Below are 24513 nucleotides of genomic sequence, written 5' to 3'. Positions count from 1 at the left end.
TAGAACTCCAAGATGCATGCGCAGGTTAATGATGTACTTTTTAACCTACAAGTATTCTCACACAGGAATATGCATACTTACAGCTGTGAGTCAGGATACTGCAAACTAGTTAAGCATACTGTGTTGTTTTTTGGGCTTTTTATAGGTTGTAATTTGCAATTTACTGTGAGATTGCAATTTCCAATAAGGGAAAATAATTAGCACGCACATCCTTATGATGCCATTTTAGTTTTGCTATATATCACAAAGCTTTATTTCGATATACACAAGATATCATAAAAGCATATGCAAAGTTTTAAAAAAAGAACCACAATTCATAAATCTTACATTTTGCAAGGTTAGTTACAGTAAAAGCATTCATGTTAAAATAAATAATTTAAGTGGCATATTAAACATTAACAGCTCTGTGGAATTTAAAAATGTGATTAAAAACTAGGTCATCTCATAGATTTTGCTCTAATTACCCATACCCAGCTCAGAAACTTGGCAACCCCACAGACTAAGCACGTGCTAGTGTCAGTCTTAAGTATTCTTAAAGCTGCGGAGTGATTCCTAGTTCCGAGCAATAGACATGCAGGTTTTAGCCATTTCTGTCTCGGTTTTGCATAGGCTGGGCATGCAAAAAAGACATGAGCGATACTTTCAGTGACGCCTTCACAAGTTGGGCAGTCAGGTGCGGTTTGGTATGGGGGTGACATCCTAATAAATCATGAGGCTGGAGGCCGCGCGTCGCTAGAACCCCAAGATGCATGCGCAGGTTAATGATGTACTTTTTAACCTACAAGTATTCTCACACAGGAATATGCATACTTACAGCTGTGAGTCAGGATACTGCAAACTAGTTAAGCATACTGTGTTGTTTTTTGGGCTAGGTTGTAATTTGCAATTTACTGTGAGATTGCAATTTCCAATAAGGGAAAATAATTAGCACGCACATCCTAATTATGATGCCATTTTGGTTTTGGAACCACTGCTGTGTAAATAACTATAGCAAACCAGTAATGTATATGTACAGTACGCGCCCCTGAACTGCAGCAGCCAGCTGCACTTCACAGCTGTATGAAGAAGCCTCAGTAGGAAGGTGGTATGAAGAGGATGTCGTTTCATGTGTTCCTACCGAGAGCCAGAACAGAGAGGGGATAATGTACCACTGATGGCGTCAGAGAGTGTTGCCATGGCAATGCCAGTCCAAGGATTACTAGACGCAGTGAGGGATAGATAGTTAATGAGTGAAACCTTCCTCGCTGACTGTCGGCACACAACTAAAAGATGTGCTTTCAAATTCCGAAGATGGATAATTGACTTTCGAGGGTGGAAGGTACCAAACGTCAAACTGCTTAACATTTTGGTTTGATCACCTCGCACAGTATAAAACATTACATCAAAATTAAGCAATTAAAACAAATCGTGTACCAATCTTTTAATTTCATAAGCGAACAAAACCGAGATGTCAATAACGAATTCACCTATGTTTGCTGTGAACAACGGAAATCATTAAATGTACCCGGATGTTCCTCTTGCCACTGTATGCCCCCCATTGCATTCTAGGGCAAGAATAAAACATTGGCCGTCGTAAACATGTGGATGGCGTTTGATTTGTAGCAGCAGCCCAAACATTGGGTTAGGACCAATAAACGTTTATGCTACATAGGATGTACAACTCGTAGAAGTACTTGAATTACTTATTTGTCAACCAGTGACACCAGGCTCCAGACCGCAACTGCCATCCTAGAACCTTCACATTCCGATTCCCCTCTAAGGTTCCACCTTCGAATATTCCACCCCATGCCCCAAACCTTAACAGTGCAAACCTCTCCCTACAAAACTATTTTTTTTAAAAGTTACTTTTAAGACATAATACAATTTGAAGAAACACAAGAGGAAGGAATCATGTCGAACAGTTATGAGGAAAACGTTAACATGCAGGAAAAAAGATTACAAAGGCTGTGGTCATAGCTCATCTGCGCAGGTTAGGGGTTTCAGCCATTTTTACAACGCGAGGAGTTGCCCTTCCTCCACACTTGCTTTTAGACAAATCTACCAGTGGTTTATGATCGGTTCTCAAGAGAAACTCATTGCCCCAGATGAAGTTCTGAAAGTACTGGATGCTCCACCACATTGCCAAAGCTTCTTTTTCTATGGTAGAATAACTATACAATGCACCCTGTAAGGCTTTCGAGGACAATACAATAATTTGTTCTGCCACCCAGTTTCTTTTCTGTATGAGGACAGCTCCCAAGCCGTAATCACTTGCATCGGTGGTAGTGATGCATACATTACCAGTGTTAAAAGGCTTTAGGTGGCCAGCTGCAATGATTTCCTGATTGATGGATTTAAAGACCTTATGACACTCCTCATACCACAGGAATCTGGAATTTTTCTTTAATAGCATACATAGACATACAGTTTTTGCAGCAAAATTGTCAACAAACAGAATAATATTCAATGAGCCCCAAAAATGTTCTAAACTGTTCCTTGTCTTTAGCTGCAGGCTCATCCTCAATCGCTCTCAAGACCTCAATTTGAGGCTCTTCACGCTTACCGGATATGTGGTTTCCCAAGTGGTCTACTTCTGACTGACTGAATTTGCATTGTCCCTCCTTAATGTAAGCCCACTCCTTCTGATTATTTGCAACACATCATTAGCCTTAAATCGTGTTAATTCTGACTTTTCAGTCTTTAAAGGACTCTACACCAGGCATATCTTTTAACAAACTTCCCATCAACCTCTGAAATACATCTTACAAAGAAGATAAACAGAAAGGCATGCACCAGTAACTGTAAGCGCCTTTGGGTGTTAGGAAAGATGTTAAATGCCTCAATTCCTTGCACAACTCTATTAGGTGTTAGGCTGTCGACATACCTAGGGATGTAAAAATATCGTTCCCTTCTATAGTGGTTAACATTTCATTAATATTTCGGAGAGGTTGGCCGTCACAAACATTTGGATGGCGTTTGATTTATAGCTGTAGCAGAAACATTGGGTTGGTATTGATAAGCTTTAATGCTGTTACTCGGTTTCTAGATTGGTACCGTGATAACCTTGAATAACCAAGTGGAACGAGGCGCAAGGGATATTTGCTAAGGAAGATGGGGCTTAAACTGATGGCTGTATCCAGTCCCACAGTAAAGTTGAATCCTTCTGTTGCCTTCTTGGATCGTTGCAGTTATATACGTTAACATAGTACTCATGACTTAATAGGTAATGTCTGTAGTTTTCCTTTATAACCTCCCTCCGCACACCCCATGCTCCCAAGAGTTGGTGGAGAGCTGGCGGTTTTGAGTGGACAGCTTGTACGTTTGTGAGATACTTGATATCTTGTCTGGGGCCAGAAAGTTGTGTGTCAGTCATTCATCTGAATCTGTAGTTTCAATTTGCTACACATACTGTTTTCTGCTCAAAGGCTGGCCTACATACTTCAGTTTCCTAGCTTTGTTTGATACAGTGTGGGTTTAACCCTTAGTGTGGAGTTTAAAGCACTTCAGATCTTAACATCCAAAGGAACTTCTTCAGTGCTCCAGCCATTGACTTAAGGCTGGATTACCTGGTGAGCATCTAAAAGGTACTCCCAGTAGCTGCTTGCTGTGTGATATTGACCTGTGAAGTGATATTAGTGACTTGTCATATTGGACAATCCCAGTTTGTATACATCATCGTACTGTTGCATGCTTATTGGCATGTTTATGAGCACTTATTTAAGATTCAAGGTCAGATACACACTGCATCTCAAAGGTTTGCCACTTCCGACACTTGTATAGGAGCCACATTTTTGTTTTTCATAGTTTAATGACAGATCTTTTTGTAACCATATTTGTGTTTTTAACGCAGCAAAACCGCATTTTTACAAAACTGAGATGAAAGAATTTTTTAGGACCCGTACCCTCCAGATATGCCCCCACCGCCCAATTACCCTAGACATGCAAGATCCCCACATTTGAAATCACCAGAGATTCAGGTGGGGTTAAAAAGGCCATGTTTATTCACACATTGTATAAACATGACAAGCAATAACATGCATATCAAAATCACAAGTTATAACATAACTATATTTATGAGCATATCAGCTCCATGAGCATATCAGCTCCATCACCTTCCCAACCCTAAGGGAGGAACACCATCTGGTTCGCATCTCGCAACTGGGTATCCTACGCCAAGTGCGGTGCACCTGCCCCTTAGAGTGGTGGGTCCCGCCCTTCTATCCTTGTCCGCCATTATCGGGGCCCACCTCTCGACCACCAGGGTCGCCCGGGAGGCTCGAAATCTGTTGCCCTAGCTTCCCCAGCCGGTGGTCACTTCCTCCCAGTGGAGAGCTTGCCATATCCCCCCTCAGAGCTGGCCTATGGAGCCCGGCAAGCGGGCTCCCATCCATCTTGTTTAGCCACTATTTACTGATCGCAGGTCTCTTCTCCGCAGAACGCCCCTCAAACCATTCATCTAAGGGACAGGTGGGTGGGAATTTCGGAAAGCCGGCCTGGATCTCGAGAATGGCCAGGAGCCGGCGTGAGCAGTCAGGTATCCAGGAGTGATAGCGGGAACAGAGACCCCAGTCACAACGTGCCCTGAGTTCCCTGTTCCCACACCCCTAAGCACCGTTCACGCAGCCCGGCAGGAGCCCGCACCACGAAGAACCCCGCACACAGCCGTAAACCCCGTAAGGCAGCGACACTCCAATCCCTACCCTGGACCCACCGTGACTCACGGCTGCCCACGAGGCCCCGAGGCACTTGACCCCTTACCTGGCTACACGAACGATTCTCAGTCCTTCTGCTTCTAGAATTTCGGAAAGCCGGCCTGGATCTCGAGAATGGCCAGAAGCCGGCGTGAGCAGTCAGGTATCCAGGAGTGATAGCGGGAACAGAGACCCCAGTCACAGGGAGTTGACCCTAAATAGGCCCAGAGTCTCCACCCCCTGACCCTCGGGTCACGCGATATCGCCGGACCGGAAATGGGTCGGCCGGACGCCGATTGGGCCGTCCGCCCGACCAACCACCAGAGACCAGGAGCGGGCGGGGTCCGGAGAGGCCGGTTCCTAAGTGCGCGCGTCGTGATTCTCCACGCTTGTCATAGGACCCGTACCCTCCAGATATGCCCCCGCCGCCCAATTACCCTAGACATGCAAGATCCCCACATTTGAAATCACCAGAGATTCAGGTGGGGTTAAAAAGGCCATGTTTATTCACACATTGTATAAACATGACAAGCAATAACATGCATATCAAAATCACAAGTTATAACATAACTACATTTATGAGCATATCAGCTCCATGAGCATATCGGCTCCATCACCTTCCCAACCCTAAGGGAGGAACACCATCTGGTTCGCATCTCGCAACTGGGTATCCTACGAAAAAGTGCCGTGCACCTGCCTCTTAGAGTGGTGGGTCCCGCCCTTCTATCCTTGTCCGCCATTACCGGGGCCCACCTCTCGACCACCAGGCTGCCCAAGGTCGCCCGGAAGGCTCGAAATCTGTCGCCCTAGCCTCCCCAGCCGGTGGTCACTTCCTCCCAGTGGAGAGCTTGCCATATCCCCCCTCAGAGCTGGCCTATGGAGCCCGGCAAGCGGGCTCCCATCCATCTTGTTTAGCCACTATTTACTGATCGCAGGTCTCTTCTCCGCCACAAGGGTGGCCAAGGCCCACAGGTCTGACACCCTCCCCACCTGCGTTCAGAATAAATTACCAGAGTTCTTGGATAAACGTATCAGTTCCACAGTCCGACAAATGCACCCCATCCTGGTGGTACATTGCCTCTCCGGAAATCATCCGGTGCTGGAGGTAGCGCAAGCGGCCCTTCACTGAGCACAACCTTGCTAGTTCGCCGTTAAATCGCCTCACCGAGACGTTCAAAGATCTAGGACGCACTCCTGGGCCTCATGCCCTGCGTGATATCATGCCAGACCAGACTAGTTTCGTTGATGGGAACACATGTCCCAGCCAAGCAAACTCTGCTAGTAGGGCTTCCTTGACAGCCAAGCGCCCCCTGTCGACCATGTCGTTGCCTCCCAAATGCAAAATAATCTAATCCGGCGACTTGTGCTCCCGTGCTCTGAGCTCCTCGACGATCCGCCTCAAGTGTCGGATCCGCATCCCTCCAATGCCATGCCATACGAATTCGGTCTCGCCCAATGCGGCCGGTTTCACCACCTCTCTTCGCTGCAAGCGCACCGCCACGCAACGCACGAAAGAGTGCCCGATTACCCATACCACGGAAGCGGGCATACTAATCAAAAGGAGAGAGATGGAACCGTTAGACACTGCACACATATCCATTACAATATTTCAGGCCGTACATATCGTTTGTAGCAATCAGAGGTCCAGCGACCTACACCTTTCACCATGATGGGGGGAGACCCGCCCCTGCCGCTAAAGTTGCGGCGCCAATCCTAAAGGAATGAGAAGAGTAACCTGCTGCTCCCAGTCCCAGGTTCCCCAGGGCCAACCCAAAGACTGCCTTAAACTGGTATTGAGACAGGCAATCCCCGTTTTCGTGGACGAAGAGAGCCGACCCCCCCCCTGCTGGGCGTCGGGCTAGGTACGCCTGCATACGGGATACGGGGCAGGCAGCTATCCCTGGGGCAGGCCGCAACTGGATGTTGACCCCCTTTCCTGTTTGGTCTGTTTTGGACCGTCTCAACCGCACTACTAGGCCCCCCGGTGAAATGGAGATATCCTTGAGCTGCAGGCCCCTCCCCGTGGTCTACTCTGGAGGCCCCCACAATCTCACCCAGGCGGAAGGCCCCGTAAAAGGCCAGGCAGAAGGCCGCCCCCAGCATGATTCCCTCGAATGGCGACTGGCAAATAACAGGCAGTACCCCCAAAATATCAATCAAGGTCGGGAGATCCAAAGGCCTACGACAGTCCCGCTGTGTCCCGTCTAATCGGGCCCATCCCGCTAAGGCCTTTCTGATCAAAAATGAAGCCCCAGGATCCCGCTCCCCCGCCAGTTTAGCAAAGAAGCCTATCGCCGCCAGGGCAGCCCTAGCATAGGACACTGTTTTGCCCTGATCCCGCAGAACCTGTAAAAAGGCGTACATCGTTTCAGTTGCGAAGACCCTCCCCCCACCCAACTGTTCAACAAATGATTTGTAAACATTAAACTGCGACTGATAGGCGCGTTTGGTGCGATCACTCAGAGCGGCACCTACCAGCCCCGCTAAAGCGGGGCTCCAATTTTCCACAGTGACGTAGGGAACGTCGTCATGCGCTCTTCCGCCTGCTGGTGGAACCTCCGGAAGTCCTGCAACTTGGAACGAGACAAAGCGCCAGCAGCATGGTTATCAACACCAGCTATATGCGCAGCTTTAAAAGTCAAATTCAATTTCAAGCATGCCAACACCAACAACTTCAGCAACCTCAGCACGTGTGGGCAAGTCGCCCCTTGCCGATTGATAACCTGGACCACCGCCATGTTATCCGACCAGAAGGTCACGACCCTGTCCCTGAAGCGGTCTGCCCACACCGTAACAGCCACCCAGATGGGAAAGAGCTCTAAAAAGGCTAAATTCTTAGTCAAGCCTGCTACGTGCCATTCCGCTGGCCTGACCGCCCCACACCAGGCAGGGCCCAAGATTGCCCCAAAACCAACAATACCAGCTGAATCAGTGTACAATCCTAGTTCTTTACTGGACACGGGCGGCGCGGGCCACACTACCCGCCCGTTGAAATCTGCCAGGAAATCCCGCCACACCTTGAGGTCCTCCTTCACCCCTGCTCTTAACCTCACCCGGTGATGCTTCTGGGTAAGACCCACCATCGCTCTGGCTATAGACCTCGAGAAAGGGCGTCCCATGGGGATGATCCGCAAAGCAAAGTTTAGCTGCCCCACAAGCACTTGTAACTGGTCACCTTTGGACATGCCAATGCTACCTCAATGGCTAGGGAAAAGGCCTTTACTTTATCCATTGGCAATCTACATTCCCCCGCTACTGTGTCAATTTCAATGCCCAGGAAGGACATGCACGTGTCAGGGCCGACTGTCTTGCTCAGTGCCAGCGGCACCCCAAATTCCTTTAACATGGCCACCAGCTGGCTTAGGGCCAACGCGCAGGCATCCGACGATGCAGGACCCATTACCATGAAATCATCTAAGTAATGCACCACATCCGTACATCCTGACTTTTGCGAGAACACCCATTGCAGCATGGAGCTAAAGGTCTCAAAGTACTTGCAGGAGACCGCACAACCCATAGGCATACATCTGTCATAATAAAATTGCTGTTGGACCTGAAAGCCTAACAAATGGTAATCCTCAGGGTGTACCGGTAACAAGCGGAATGCTGACTGGATGTTGGTTTTTGCCAGTAACGCCCCTCGGCCTAGCTCCCTCACTTTCTGAACCGCGGCATCAAAGGACGAGTACGTCACTGAGCACACCGCCGGGTCGATGGCATCGTTTACCGATGCACCTTTCGGTGCGGATAAGTTATGGATCATTCTGAACTGTCCCGGCTCCTTTTTGGGCACCACTCCTAAAGGGGAGCAGACAAAGTTCTCCCAGGGAGGAGCCGGGAACGGGCCCGCTACTCGGCCTAAGGCCCGCTCTTTCTCTACCTTTGTGACCACTACTGAGGGATGGGTTCTGCTGAAACTTGGTTCCTACACTGAGTAATAGGAGGGACATGCGATGCTGGTATACGAAAACCGCTGGAAAAACCTTCAAACAACATCCTGGCAGCTGCCCTATCCGGGTACCTGCCCAACCAAAAGATCAGTTTCTTTATGTCAACAGGAGTAGGCAGATTAGACTTGGGGAGGTTTGATATCCTTAGGGGCGTTGCCCCCCCGTTCTTTGGATTTCTTATTGCACTTTGACTCAGGATGGGACTGGTGACCGCAGTAGGCGCATGCGTGCTTGAACTTGCGCTGCCCGGGGGGCCACGTGCACCCTTTACCATTGAATGCCCAGCATGTACCTTTCTTCTCGCCCGACCCTCCATGGGAAGTCCGAAAGGGCTGCCTAGCCGGGTGTTCCCTATTTCTTATGCTCTCTAACCAAGCATTGACCTCAACCTGGTCCCAACAAATGGAGGGGTTTTCTTCCTTCGCCCAGCGAAACTCCCTATCGTATGTCAGCCAGGCAGAACCGCCATGAGTGGCGTGCGCCTTTACAATCTTATTAGTATAAAACACCAGCGGAATCGCCAACTCTGGCCTTTTCTCCAACAACACCGTAACATAGACGTGAAAGCCGAACAACCAATTGGATATAGTCTCCTCTATCCTAGGTCTACGATCTCGGAAGGAATGATCCTTCCCATCCCTGTCCTTGTAATCCTCTTCTCGCCTCTTCGGCCTGATAAGGGAGAATATATCTACGTAGGCACCTCTCCAAATCTTCTCTCGCATTTCCGTACTAACATGCATAGCTAACATCCCTGACTGGGACAACACGTTCCCCTGACTAGTTCCCACCTCGCTGCTCCTTAGCGTAGTGTCACCAGGCTTACCTCCTGTAGGTGGCACCACTATCGCTGTCGCGGGGGGCTGTGCTCCAATCGCTACGCTGGGCAATGCTTTGCTTGACTCGACTAAAAGCGCCAACTGCCTCTGAATATCCTGCAATGCGCCCTGTTCAGTGACCTGCGGAGGCCCCCATGGTGCTGCCGCCCCAGCGCTCCCTCTCTCTAATACCCTTTCCGGGGCTGATAATTGGCCCACTAGGGCGGAAACTGACGCCAGCAAGCTATCCAACGGATCGCCAGCGGCTGCCACTGCGGCCACCGGCTGCGGTGGGAGTGGTGCCGGAGGGACCGTGACTAATGGTACCGCACCTCCCGGCGCCAACGCCCTAAGCGCCTCCCTAATCTCAGACAAAACTGACCCCACTGGGTCTGCTGGTGTGACCACACCCGGCTCAGGATCCGAAAGAAAAACCCGATCTGCATCTAAAAGAGGAGTGGGGACGGGACCTACTGATCCCTCGTCCTGTTTCCTCCCAGCAGGGCCAGGCCTATTCTTCGTCCCTTTCCCTTTTGGCTGCGCCTTGGCCTTCTTCTTTAATGGCGGACAGGCAGCCTTCGGTAGCACCCCCCTGCGCGGCCGCTCTACTACTTTGGGCTGCTCCTCCCGGGAAGAGTCGCTCTCGTCCCCGCTATCAGGGGTCTCCTTGCTCAACTTTTTTAGCAGCAATTTCATAATCTGCGCTAAGTCAGGTTCAGAGTCCTTTCGCTTTTGTCCACCCTTTTTTGGCGCCATGCTAACTATCGCGTGCTTCGCACTACCTCGCTATAGCACCTAACGTGCCCTGAGTTCCCTGTTCCCACACCCCTAAGCACCGTTCACGCAGCCCGGCAGGAGCCAGCACCACGAAGAACCCAGCACACAGCTGTAAACCCCGTAAGGCAGCGACACTCCAATCCCTACCCTGCACCCACAGTGACTCACGGCTGCCTACGAGGCCCCCGAGGCACTTGACCCCTTACCTGGCTACACGAACGATGCTCAGTCCTTCTGCTTCTAGAATTTCGGAAAGCCGGCCTGGATCTCGAGAATGGCCAGGAGCCGGCGTGAGCAGTCAGGTATCCAGGAGTGATAGCGGGAACAGAGACCCCAGTCACAGGGAGTTGACCCTAAATAGGCCCAGAGTCTCCACCCCCTGACCCTCGGGTCACGCGATATCGCCGGAGCGGAAATGGATCGGCCGGACGCTGATTGTGCCGTCCGCCCGACCAACCACCAGAGACCAGGAGCGGGCGGGGTCCGGAGAGGCCGGGTCCTAAGTGCGCGCATCGTGATTCTCCACGCTTGTCAGTGTATATGTACAACGAAAACAACACTACATGCCATCTAACTCAGGCTATTGTGCCTGTAAACTGTGTTCAATAGCCTATTAGTATTTTGGGTGGGCCAGAGCTCGGAAGTGAAAGGTTTAATTGATTATTTGCATAGCGATCACCAAAAAGTATGTAGTACGTTGTTACAAAAAATGTGTCATTTCTCAAACTAAATGGTGCCTGATTTATTAACTTGCAATGGCTGATAAGGGGAGTCAGGCAGGTCTGGTCTGGGTTTTAGGTTGCACAGTGATCTCGTCAGTGGTCACTTACCTTTACAGTGCTAAATGTGGCATTAAGAAGTATGCTTTAGTAGCCTCTTAACTTCGTCTCTCTGTTCTACGAGCGTGACTCAACCGCGTGAAAATGTTGTGTATTCATTTGGAACTCTGAAAAATGTTTCCTCTGCTTGTAGAAGTATAAACTCAGTGCAAGCTTAAGATCAAAGCACTGCACGCTTAACCACTTGTTATGCAAGGACCCTTCGGGTTTCTGCAGGTGGAGATGAAGTAAAGCAACGTCGAGGAACGTCTGGTAACTCGCTTCTCCTTTGGATACCTCGCAGCAGAATGAATCCTAATTCATTTCTTGCTATTCTTTCGTCGTAATACCCTTGTATTGCTTTTCATGCATTCTTTTGATGAGGTTTCCAACTTTTCGTGGTCTCGCAGTGCTCCTATCTGTAGCTAATGTTACGGTTCTGCTTTACTTACTATTGTTAGCCAACAAATGTGAACTGGTGGCACACTTGATTTTAAAGGTGTCCGCAACTACCCGCAAGGCAGATCACTACCTTAATGCTACCTTCTCCACTTTCTCTCTGTTTAAAACTTAATTAAAATGGTGAACCTTTACATTGTGTTTTTATTTGTATTGTTTTTACCCAAGACTCAATAGCAGAAAGTATGAAATGAAGTATTCTGATCCCTAATAACATCCCTTGCTCCAAGTCCTAGATCATTTCACGTTTGGGTGGATCAGATCCCTTTTTTCTTCACATAAAGGACATACCCATTCAACCACCTATTAAGGAACCTATCAAGAATAGCCATACGGCTCTTAGCTCTGTAACTGCAAACAGTGGATTGCTACATCTTAATTTATCTCCCCCACGGTGGGATTGAAACTGGCACCATTCTTGCCTGTGTTTGATGTTATTAAAATGCAACATTCCAAATCAAAAGTGACCAAAATTACCTTTATGCTACCCACTTTCTCCACCCTTTTTAATGCCTACCACAGCATTCGTGCCAGATTCGTCACCTTGCAGAGGATTTCCATTTTCCAATAACGTGAGTACTGTCGCAGATGGAAAGGGAACGAGCTCTGCATTTATGTCCTGCCTAAAATGAAGCCAGCAGTGGATTAAAGCATTCTCTCTTGCCCTAGAAGGCAGAATTCTCCTCCTAGCCATCCACTAACATTCTAAAATACCCTGTTGTTGTACTCCCGCTCCTGGGCTGCTACAGTACAAGTCTCCATGTTGAAAAACTCTGATCATTGTCTTTAAAAGCAGTGTATGATTTATCCAACACGTGGAGATAATACTTACACATATTTCCTTGCACACCAGTACTCCCTTTGTGAATGATGTAGCATAAGAGTCTCCATCGTAGATTTCAAAAAGACCATATCCAGGTCAGAATTTAGTAGAACAATTGAAATTTATCTTGTGTGATTATTCTGGAAATCTGGGATAGATCTGCCCCGCCTGCACCAACGTTGGTCACCTATGGTCTTGCGGTTTTAAAGAAGAGATGGAATGGATTCTCTATTATACATTATCTCTACATTTGGGAATATTCTTAGGTTTTGTTTCAAGAGACGAATGGCAACCCGCTTTCGAGATCAGTTTGACTGGGAGATGCTGCTGTCTGCTCCATGAACATTATTTCTCTTATACCGGTCATCCTTTTTCCTATGTCTCCTCTCATGGTTGTGTTACTGTGCCAAGTGCTCTTGAGGTGACACTTTGTAGAATGCAGCACCATGCATTTAAAATGGGTGCATTCAAATAGCTGTAAGAGAATGTATAGCTGGTACAAAACATCAGAGCAGATTTGAGGAATGTATGTGTTTTCGGTGTGAGACTCAAGTTAACCCCTTCCATGCTGGTGACGAACCCCAGCCGTCATGCACTACGGTGCTCGTGTGCTGATGACGGCTGGGGTTCGTCATGGCCCGCCCGTGTTCGTCCGGCGGCCGCACACGGGAAAAATCGCGGCCGCACGGAAGGGGTTAATTTTGTGTATTGTGAGTATTTTCTTAAAAACATTGAAACAGGTGACCTTTGGCTCAAGAGTGAAGGATGAGCTCGCAGTTTGAAGCAATGCCTAATGCTCAGTGCTCTCACAGCAGACCAGTTGCTTTGCCTCGTACCAGGTTTTATTTCTTTTTGTAAGATTAAGTTAATAGTTAAATAGTTTTAGCTCAATCTTGTTATATTCGTTATCAGGGGTTTTCAAATTGCTTGCATAGAAAAGAAAGCCATTTGCTTACAAACACGTGTTTGGGGGGCTTTTTGTATTTTTCTGTCTTGGAACAAAAAAAATGGTGTCTTACGAGATCTATTCTCTTTCATGTTTGTTAGGTATGCCTAACCACGGACAAACCAGACAAATGGTAAGAGAATGTTCATTAAAAATAAAAATAGAACGTCTCTAGAAAGAGCTCCCTTTTAAAAGTTTAGTACATGATAATGCCCTGTCCTTTCATGTTTGAAAGTTGCATTTCGTTTTAAAATGGACAGTGTCCTGCCTTGAGTTCTGCCCAGAGCCGAAGGCCAGAGCAGGACTGGAATAGAAGGGGGGATTAATGCTCTTATATGAACTTCAATGTAGCTGCCGACTTTTAGAGCTCTGACCGCTCATGCATTGTATGGAATAATGCAAAATGACATCTAAAATTTAATGACTTTATTGAATCCAAGGATCTATCAACCCTTTACATCAAGTGTGATAGCATTCCAGTTGCCCTAAAAAGTGTGGCAAAGTAAGACAGGTGTAGAAAAGCCACAATGTATGTTATTGAGTTTATCTCATAGTAAGATGCTGCATTGCACAGCAACAGAATTAGGTAAATGCTGACCAAGTGGATTGTTACCAAGTGGCAGTTTTTTTAGCAGAGCTCTAAATGCCAGTATTTTCATAAGAAGGGATGTGATTTTTATACGCGTCTCTTAAAAGCATAGATATTAACAGCTAACGAGAATTGACTTTTTAATTTTCAGAATGTTTTGTGTACGCACTACAAAGATAGTCACCATTAGCCACTATCACTTCCTCATAAATCCTGATTGTGGAGTGCAGGTTTCGCCACTGGAGCTATGGTCCGTGAGTTCGTGCTCAGGAAGGCACTTAGGCTTCTTGTATGAAGAGATATTTTGAAGCTTTTTATGAACAAGATATTGGATAAAGCCTTCAGTGAAGATAATAATTGTTCATCGGTGTGGGAGCTTTGACAGAGAAATGTGTCCCTTCCTTACAGTTTGCAAATAAGAAGTTTCAGGTGTTGGGCTGGAGACTTTAAAGTCTATATTGGGTGATGTAAATTTGTCACGGTGTGGGTCTAAGCCTGTTGGGCATTCTTAAGTGGTGCACAAGGCTATGAATTGAGGTACGCACCAAAGGGAAACCAGTTGAGAGTTCTGCAATCCCTTGTTAGAACCGTGCATTGCTCATTTCTTGTGTTTTGGACATTTTGAGGAGGTGCGGTTTAAATTTTCTTAAGGCATGCATAGCCTGGATTAGCTCTACAAATGATGCCAACCAGAAGAGTATCAGTTTTGTAAGGAGGATCATGATGCCTATGACCACATCACTTCTGTAGGAGGGTTTTCTTTGATTAACGTCCAAAGTTAGGAGGAAATTTATGAAGTAGAGGGTAAGAGATGATATAGGGTTGGAAGCGTGTGGCATGAGTTTAGAAGGATAACCTCTGGGTTTCTGCCATTCAGCTTAATTCTCCTATGGCTCATTCATTCCTTAGAGTTTTTGGGCATATTTGTAGGACCTTCGGTTTGGTTATGGATGTCTTGAGAGGCATAATGGGCCTGAACTCGGGTAGGTGTGTGACTGAAACCATGTAAATATTCATCTGGTTGTGGAGACTTCTTAGGTTTGATGCATGTATCTTTCAGCACAAGGTTTATTTTTATGGTGGTATTACAAGTTTAACTAATCCAGAGTTTCTCCAGTTGCCTGCTGAGGTGTTTGCTTCATTTCAAGCAGGGGTGCTTTAGGGAAACTTATGATATGGTGGAAGCTGGGTGATTGGGAGTGTTGTCCTGCAAAGCAAACAAACCATTTCCCATTCCTGCCCTGAAACAGACTCCCTATTGATTGAGGCCAGTGGGCTTTGAATATGGTAGGTTTTCATGAACACCGGGAATGGAGCTACTACCACTTCTAGGAATTTTAGAGTTAGAAGTGGCTGGTAATAGGGTGGGACAGGAGGGTTAAGATAGAGAGATGTTTTTTTCCTGTGATGTATTATTAAACATTTCCACAGGAGTGGCTTGCATATGTACTCCGTCTTTTAATTCATTTCAGACTTTTGAGATGGGACTAGGTGATTTTCTGCCTGTGTTTCTGTCGTGTTTAATTTTCTTCAGATTTAGACATTTTCCTCTTTGTTCTACCCTTTTCCTACCGTCTTTTTTTGTTGTTGTTTTTGTCCATATCAATTCCTTTTAAGCATTTTAATACTTACATTGACCTATGTTGTTCCTTGAGATAATGGACTTTTTTGGTATTATTCCCGTAGGTAATTTTAGACTACTGAAAGTTGTTTCCCTTCCCAGCTCGACATCACCTCACTCTGTTTGCAGAGTTTCACCATTTCTGGTCAATTCCTTTTTAATTGTATTTATATTTTGGGGAGGAGGTGAGGGGGGGGGGGAGCGGCATTGTCCAAATTAAACATTTTTAATGGAAAAGCTAACAAGCTCCATGTTGGCTTTTGTTTTCCTTCGCTGAATCCATTGCAGGGAAAAAAATATATATATACACACACACAGATGCTGCCTATGCTGGTGTGATGGGTTTACATTTTATTTCCCACTCTCTGGTAGCATGCAGGCATTTAAACTGAAATGTCATTCTGGAGCTATGGACAATGAAAATGGATTTAGTCATCCAGGGAGATTTCACTAGTCGTTTGTGACATAGGTACATTTGTTTTCTGGTTCGTGATCCCCCTTTGTCAATATTATTCTTTACTTTGAGTGACCACAAACGAATACCTTGGTCCTTCTTTTATTGTGCTGTTGGCTGTCTCGTTCCAGTTTAATATTTTTACCAGGATGAAGGAGCCACAATATGTATAATCCCCTTACGTTTAGTATGAACCCCAACATACCCACCAATATTATATGCTTATTTCAACAACTGAATCACGGCTTCCTTCCAACATGTCTCTTCTCGACAACAGAACTGAAGTGACTATTGTAATGAGGATATATTAAAAGGAAGCTCTATTTGAAGGTACTTCATCCAATTTAGAGAGATTCGCACAGTAGCCTCGACCAATAAGTTAAAAAAAGTTGTTTATTTAGGGCACTGCCTCTGCCATTGCACTTTTCCAAAATACCTGCCATTCTGCTTTCCTCTGTTTTGAGAATTAGGAGTTATGTCATAGTGGAGAAAAGAGCAATATTGCTTAATCTACTGCAAGGTTAATGGGTCATACTCCATTTAAAAGAAGGTCTCAGTGAGTTCACTGAATAGACTCCTGATGGTAACCATTTAATTGCTGAATTCCCCTGTTAGATTCTGAACTTTTTAAGATGACGTTATGAAGAGATCTGCCATTACACAATATATTTCCACAGCAAACTTTCTAGACGATTTTACAAAATCGTTATTATTCAACTTATATCAAGGGGACAAGACAGGCTTATGATATCTGTAGCACAGTACTTATTGGAGCACGGCTTGTACAGAGTTTAAAGTGACAAAGTTTTTCATTATAGCTTACCAAAGCCAGCAGTATTTTAGAATGCCATTGTTTCGCGAGCTTTCCTACGACAAAAGTGTATTGCACGTCTAATGCAGAAGAAACTATTCTTTGAACGCTCTTTTTAACGCAGTCTTGTTATGGCAACTGGGATATGCTGCAGCCCTCTGAGCGAAGGACTTTAGAGGATTGTTCCTGGTTGGCATCTTTCCAGGCCGTTACATATTTGCAGTTTCAGTATTCAAATCATTCTTGTGAAGAGTTTCAAGTAGCGACCCCTTTATTGTGACCACAGATGCTGCCTCGTTTTGCTCGACTCAGGCTTTGCCTTTTGTTTGGGAGGATAGGGATTGCAGAGCACTAATACTTTGGACCGACGTATGAAAATGTTGCTGCTAAAGGGGTATTAATCACTTTACTCCTCTCTCTTACTTACAACCATTCTTCTGTGGTCCTCCAATTGGAAGACGTCAACGTGTTGAAAATTGCTTTGGCATGCTTACAGATTGTTCTTCAATACACTACAATGTAGGCAGCATGCACCAAACTGTGGAAAAGATGCATGAGACAGAAGATTGTCTAAAAATCATGGTATTGTTTGTAGGCATTGATGAAATCGGTAATGCAGACCTTGAGCCTTGACTTGCACACTTGGTGGCAGGAAACGATAATGTGGCATTCAAATTTCCTTGAGTTTATCAGGAGTGATATAAATTTCATGAAAAGCTAGAAAATGTTCATATCCTCCATCATATTCTCTTCATGGGATGTTGACGGCAAAATTATAGGGATGTATTTTGTGACTTGTGATATGAAAGATTACCAATAACACATTGTAATCTTTTATGTTCATGCATAGTCTTTTATTACGCCCTGTCAGGGTTAATAACCAATTCATTGGCCACAACATGGAGAAATGGCTTTCCGCATTAGTGATTTTTAAAAACAAATAAGACTTAAGCATTTTCTGAGGAACCACACTGCTATGAATGACAGAAAATTCATAAAACACCTCCACAGCATCCAGGGAGTACCTGTAATGCACAATCCATCAAAAGCCGATTTGTAAAATTCAGAGTTTCTGGGATGAATATGTTTAAAACCTATTCCTCACATGCTGCTGTGGCCACACCCAGTTACTCCTCAAACAATAGTTGATCCGCAATGGATGCACTTTGCAAATAAACCAAATGAGCTGACACCTTTATTGCAAATTCTTAATGCATCACGCATGATGCATGTATTTGCAAACTTCTGCTGTGAACTAGCTCTCCCACCAACCACTAACATGGCACGCCATCTCAGAATTAGTATCTTGGGTTATCAGGCTCCCACATCAGTAGAAGAAAGAGTTCTAAACTTATTGTCATCTCTAGTCATTATGCTGATAGTCGAATTAAAATTTAATTTATTTTGCAGGACTGATTTACCCAACGAGGTTACTTAATTGAAACAGTTTTTTAACTCAAAAGCATACTCTTTTGCAATTCCATGTGAATATTCGCAAAGCCCAGAGGGAGCAACATTTCTGACAGATACTTCTATCTGCAAATTCCACACTTTTTTTTTTAATATTCCCTAGGAGTAAGACCAGATCTGGAAACTTTTTTGCTGTACCTCTGTGTGCCTGTTGGTGATGTGTGGCACCACACCAGCATTCCTCTCTGGATGGGATGCATGAAACACCACATCGGCACCACTCACACCTGCTGGAGTCAGTTCCTTTCTTTCTGCTCCACAAGATGCAGATCCTACTCCACCTTGTGACTCTTCACTTGACCCTTATCTTCTTAAAATTGTTTAAAAATCCAGTGTGCAAGGGAAAATGTGATCCCTCAAGAGTACGAGGTTTAAACCTTGGAAGGACGGTCGGACACAAATATCTGTGACAGATAACCATCAGAATTGTCTGTGGTTCCTGGTGTCGGAACACAACACCAAGGCCTGCAGTAACTGCACCTTGATGAATCCCCAAGCTGTCCCAGGACCATGAGGGAAGGCTCTACGTCGCCAAGCATTGAAAAACTGTATGCTGTGCCGGCTGAAAAGAAGGTCCTGGTCCTGTTCCCTCTCCCAAAGTCTTTCCCGTGGTTGATCATTATTGTGGTCGAAAACTTCAGATAAGGTAAGCTGAAGAAAAAAGATAGTCTATGTGGGAATCTACCTCCTTCCCACCATTTTTGAACTCTAGAGAAGGTAAGAGGGTGTCAGCATGCCTCGTTCCAGAAGCCATTCCCCTTCAGAGCAGATTCTGACCCATGTTTTGAATTAAACCAAATTTCCGGGGCCATCTGTGACACAGCAAATCAAACAATTCTGTGAAGCCATGCCGCAGTTCTGTGGCATATTACCGGCGCCCTCTGGTGGTTCTTCAGACCACAAGGAACCCACCTGGGACTCCGCCAGCGGGACCTGCTGCAGCTTCCGCACCGACTTCATAGTGACTCAGATCCTAGCACCATGACCCACACTTTTGGCGAAGTGGACCCTATTGTGCTTTCCAAATCTGTTAATAACCTTTAGCTGCAGATGCCTTAAGTTATGAATTCTCCCCAGGCATCAGACTGGATCTGGAAATTTTTCAGCAGTCCCTCTGCGTGCCGGGGGACTGCTCCTTGCGACCCTGTGATAACGTCGACTCCGGTTGTGACTTCAGTGAAGTCGTATAAGTCCACTCTGACACGCAGACATCAGTTTCGTCTTTTCCATGCTACAAAACTGATCCGGAGAAGCGGTTCCTCAAGCCTTCTTCAACAGTGTTTTCTATGTTGTCAGGCTTTAAGCCTTGTGGGTCCTGTTCTTGACAAATTTCGGCTACAGATCCGCATTCCGTTTGTATGTGGTGTTTGGGAGAACACTACGACTCTGAGGATTGCGGTTCCTGCCAGAGGCTGAAGCCGAAGGTGCTAAAACAACGCTGTATGAAGTTACTAGCAGCACATCTGTCGTGATCCTCGGTAGTCTTCTCATAGAGAGGCCCAAGTAGGTGAGTGGAGCAATGCCAGCGGGTTCAACCTCAGTGTTGATTGGGTCGGAGCTGGCTGACTCCACTTTCGTCGCAGTGCACAGCTTTTCGGGAACTCAATCTTCGGTGTCTGTGCTTGATCAACCAACTCTGGTGTTGAAGTCAGCGGCGCTATCGGAGTACCTTCTCCTCCTATCGACGTCAAAGTGTTGCCTTATCGTTCGGCATCTATAGAGCAAACTGAGGGGGAATGAGGCATTTTCACTTTTGACGAGACTTCTGAGGGTCGCCTTGTAGCAGTTGATTCAACGGAGTCTGGGCCTTTTCAACTCATTTCTGAGACTATTCCATCAAACATGGAGGAGAATTGGATGTCTGTACTTGGTGAGGCTAGTGAGCTGGAGTTTTTCCCAGCCTCTGGGCTTTCACCTCCTCGTCTCGGTACTGAGGCAAGTTCCTCCTTCGCAGATGTGTTTTGGAGAGTGGCTGCAGTTTTGGACTTGTCACTGGCTACGGTGGAGAAGTACACAGACCCTCTGTTTGTTGTCCTTCTTCAAGGACAGTCTGGGGAAGAGCCTGTTCTTCCATACTGTTAGGCCCTGTTCGACATATTGCCTGATACAGGGGTCTCGATTGAGCATGCTGTATCTCAGGCATCTGCCTGCGCCTGGAGAACCAGTTTCTCTCCTCAGGCATCCTACCCCTTGTAGCCTGTACAGCCTCACAGGATATGGATTCTTCATCTAAGACTCCTTTGACTAGAGAGCTTGAAATCATGATGCATGTGGCAAACACATCTTTTCTTTGGCTGGTTCTGCTTTAAGGTTTACGTGTCTTCTGTTCTTGGGTGTTTTTTGGAATTCTTTGCAGATTAGGTTACAATTACTTCCGTTCTGACGTTGAACAGCTGATTACAGATAACCAACAGGCGGCCAAGCTGATAATTTGATGCAGCATGAATACTACGGATTCAGTAGGTCGGGCCATGGCATCTTCGGTGGCACTGCAACGTCGTGTATGGTTAAGAACTTTAGGTTTTTCTGAGGCAGTTCGGGGTCTCCGGCCGACTCTGCATTGGGTTGTTTCTTATTTTCATTGTCTGTGGTCATTACCAAGGTTTTTTGGAGAGCCATGCTCTTTTTCGTTTAATTCCTACGTAGGTCTAGCCTGGGGTCATTTTCGACAAACTTGGATATCTTTGAGAGCTTTCGTAGGATTAGTTCACAGACCCTCCTCCGGGTAGATATAGCTATGGAATTTAAATAATAAGTTAAGAAATCTGCGGCTAGATGTCTCTATCAGATGAAGAAGTTACTTACCTTCATCAGCGTATTATCTGGTAGAGACACAGTCTAGCTGCAGATTCCTAAATGACCTGCCCATCCTCCCAACTCTACGAACGATCTGTGCTGTAAGGGTTATGCCCTTTTCAGTACTGGTTTTATATACTAGTGATCACTGTTTCATGTAATTGTGTAATTCAGCGGACCATTTGGTTTTGCTTCTTAAAACTTGACTATGTATTGCCTTACCTTTCACTTCCATTTGCTTAATCACAACATTGGTTCTTACCTTGTGGGCCTTGTCTGGGTGTTGTCATACCATTTATTTCCATTTTCTAATTATGTTTTAAAGATACATTGACCTTTTTTGGAACAGTTTCCACAGCCAGTTTCTATAGTGACTCTGTGTTTTAGCGCAGAAGATTTCTGCACGCCGGAGGGAACTTATGACTCCACTGACGTCACTACTGGAGTCAACGTCATCACAGAGTCGTAAGGCGCCTTCGTGCAGAGGAACTGCTGAAAAATTTCCGTATGCAGTCTGATGCCTGGGGGGAATTAATAAATTAAGGAATCTACGGCTAGACTGTGTCTCTACCAGATAATGTTACCAAAAGGTAGGTAACTTGTTAGTCAGCACCACTTCAGCCTCAACCAAGGACGTTCCCTGATCCTCTTGGGTCTCAGCCTTTGGGCAGCCCATCAGACTACAATACTCTGCTCTTGCCTCGAGGGAGGGCTCCAGATTTGCATACTTTGTTTGACCCCAATTCTGGACAATGGGCTAATTTTTCCCTCTGGGCCTTGCCATAGAAGAAAGTTCACAGTGGTCATGTGAAGGCCAGCTGATGTTCTCGACCTCCAATTACCAACTATGGAGTTAGACTAATGTCCATATGGAGGGGGTTCTGTGTGGGAAAACAAATACTGAGCCCCTGCATCCTTTTAATGAAGCCCTCACAGACACCCTTCTTGGGGCTTGGGCAAAACACTGTTCCAGACCTCTGGTGAACAGACAGCACAACACCCCTGTCAAGCTGCAGGTGATCTGGACTTTTTTGACTTTGCACCCCATGCCAGAGAGCCTAGTCGTGCAAGCCTCAGCGAGCAAGGTTAACCCCAGTGCTTTTCTTACCTGTTCCCCAGACGAAACTAAAATGCATCAAAGTCTAGGGAAGTGCATGTTTTCTTTGACATTGGGACTCGGTGACCCTGACGATTTGTGTCCTGTCCTCACACAGGCTATCCAGGATGGCTGTGATGTAGCTAAATTAACAACCAGCTGTCCATTGGACACCACAGATTGCCAAGGAAGCACTCTTGGATGTGGGCCACTAACTTCTCTGTCGATGTTCAGCCCATATTAATGGACATACCCTTCAACAGTTCTCACCTTTTTGGTGAGAAGCATGATTCAGCTCTTGGGCGCTTTAAGGATAGCAGGACTATGGTGTGCTCTTAGGGCATTTCAACCCCCCACATCAGCTGCACAAAAAGTTTCACCCCCTCTGTTGTAATGGTAGGGGCTTCCAATACCACCATAAAGTCCTGCCTACCCAGAAAACAACGTTTTCTTGGCTGAGGTTGCAGTAGCTACAGACCACGAGGACCACAGGGGCAGTGTGCAGCACAGTTTTTCTCTCCTCCTACTGCAGCAGCCTCAAAACCTCTTTAGCGTATCTTTCGAAGAACATAGCCACACTGTAGAAGGCCGCATGCAACACATTCCACGAGTGTGGCTGGCGCTAACCTGAGACCAGATATTCTGGTGGTTTTACGCCTGACCATTTTTTGTCACCCCGCCGCACCTTCCTCCATCCTCAGAATGTCTGACAGAGGAACACTTGTCACTCTTGCAGCAGGAAGACCAATCGAGAGGGTGTCGGAATCAGACGTAGGCTGCGTTCCTCCCACTACTTTCTGGTGCTGTTGGACTGATGCCTTCGTCTTATTTAGATCTTTCTGCGGAAGGACAGATTCAAGATGCTAACCCTGGCCTAGGTCTTGGATGCCCTTGACCCTGGAGATTGGAATAGCATTGGACCTGCAGGACGCTTAGCGTCATAACACCATTCTGCAGGCCTACAGGCACTATCAGCGGTTCAATATGGGGCAGTAGCATTTTCAGTTTGCTGTGCTCCCACTTAGCATCACCAATGCATCCCCCGGGTTGTTTGTTATTATTATTTATTATTATTGGAGATTTATTAAGCGCCTGGTTACGCCACTGGCGTGTCCCCGCGCTATGGCAAGTGGAGTAACTGTCCCCCCTCCTCCCAACCAAGCTACCTACTGAAACAGATAAGTTTTAAGTTTTTTCCTAAACTGGGTTTCGGAAGATTCAAGCCGAAGTTCCAGCGGCAGATTATTCCAACATTTGGGGGCAAGGTATCTGAAGGATCTGCCTCCCATGCGAGCTTTAGAAATTCTAGGTACTTTTAGCAGCCCGGTCTGTGAGGACCGAAGGCTGCGTGTAGGCTCATAGTAAGCTATTAGGCTTTGAAGCGGGAGAGGTGCCTTGTGAAAGTGATATCTATTGTTGCAGCACATCTTTGGAGATCAGGGATTTTAGTATTCCCTGGCTCTCAACTCATGCCGTTTTCCTCCACCACCATACTACGGCGAACCTCTTAACATTGTTGGGGCTCACTATCAGCATGCCAAAATCACACTTGACTCCTTCACAGACTCTCCCGTTCATCAGAGCCTTTCTGGACACTGCTGTTTCATTCCTTTCCCCGGAACAGAGTCCAGGACATTCTGACTATGATCCCGATGTTTCAGCCTCTGTCCTGGATCTCACTGAGGGGGACTTTGAGGCTGCTGGGATTTGAAGGCCTCCTGCATGCTGTTGGTCAAGCACGCCAGTTGGCATATGCTAGCTGTGCAGGGGGATCTGAAGGTCCAGTGGGCACAGGATCAGCGGGGGCCCTTACTGACAGTTTCCAGATTTCGAAGGGTACCAAAGTGTTGCTTCTGGGTTGGGGCATACACTTGGAAGAGGGGGAAAGCAGAGGTATCTGGTCCTTGGTGGAGTCAAATCAGCCTTCCGGAGCTGTGGACCAGCCACTTGGTATTGAAGGCCTTCCTACTGTCCATTAAAGGGAGGCTGGTGTGGGTGCTCTCAAACTACGTCAAATGAGGTTGGTGGAGGGTCGAAGGGGAAAAAAATATTTAAAGACCAAAAAGACAGATTGAACCCCCTATTCACAATACAACTATACACCGCAAAACTGTCAATTGTCTCCACAGCTAATGTGGGCGAAGACAAAAAGAGAATCTGTGTCTACCTAAAGAGTGTGTATCAGACCAGACATCATCCTTAATAGACAGTTATAATTTCAAACTGCCTCACACTTAGTTTTAATATTGACACCATGACTTCTCCCTAATAAAATTTCCCTTTGGTAATGGTAGCCAATTTTATATTTCACCTTTTCACATAAAATCACTATTTTTTCACTGCAATTAATAACCCACACCACTACGTACTTTTGGTGTTTGGTATGATTCATCACTGCTGGTCATTTTGGTTTGG

The 24513-nt window shown here is 46.3% G+C and overlaps 1 protein-coding gene across 3 annotated transcripts in view; it reads left to right on the top strand.

Moving 5' to 3' along the window:
• Positions 1-24513, top strand: part of MTA1 (metastasis associated 1) — a 721937-nt gene that overhangs the window by 665612 nt on the left and 31812 nt on the right. For 2 of the 3 annotated variants that reach the window (XM_086937145.1, XM_086937147.1), the window contains exon 18: positions 13363-13394. The exons of the other annotated variant lie outside the window; for it this stretch is intronic. In XM_086937145.1, the coding sequence (XP_086793271.1) occupies positions 13363-13394 (32 nt within the window). The remainder of the gene's footprint in view (positions 1-13362; positions 13395-24513) is intronic. 3 annotated transcript variants of the gene reach the window in all.

The sequence above is a fragment of the Lissotriton vulgaris genome, chromosome 9, assembly GCF_964263255.1.
Source record: "Lissotriton vulgaris chromosome 9, aLisVul1.2, whole genome shotgun sequence".
Lineage (NCBI taxonomy): Eukaryota > Metazoa > Chordata > Amphibia > Caudata > Salamandridae > Lissotriton > Lissotriton vulgaris.
This window is presented reverse-complemented; position numbering and strand designations above follow the sequence as displayed.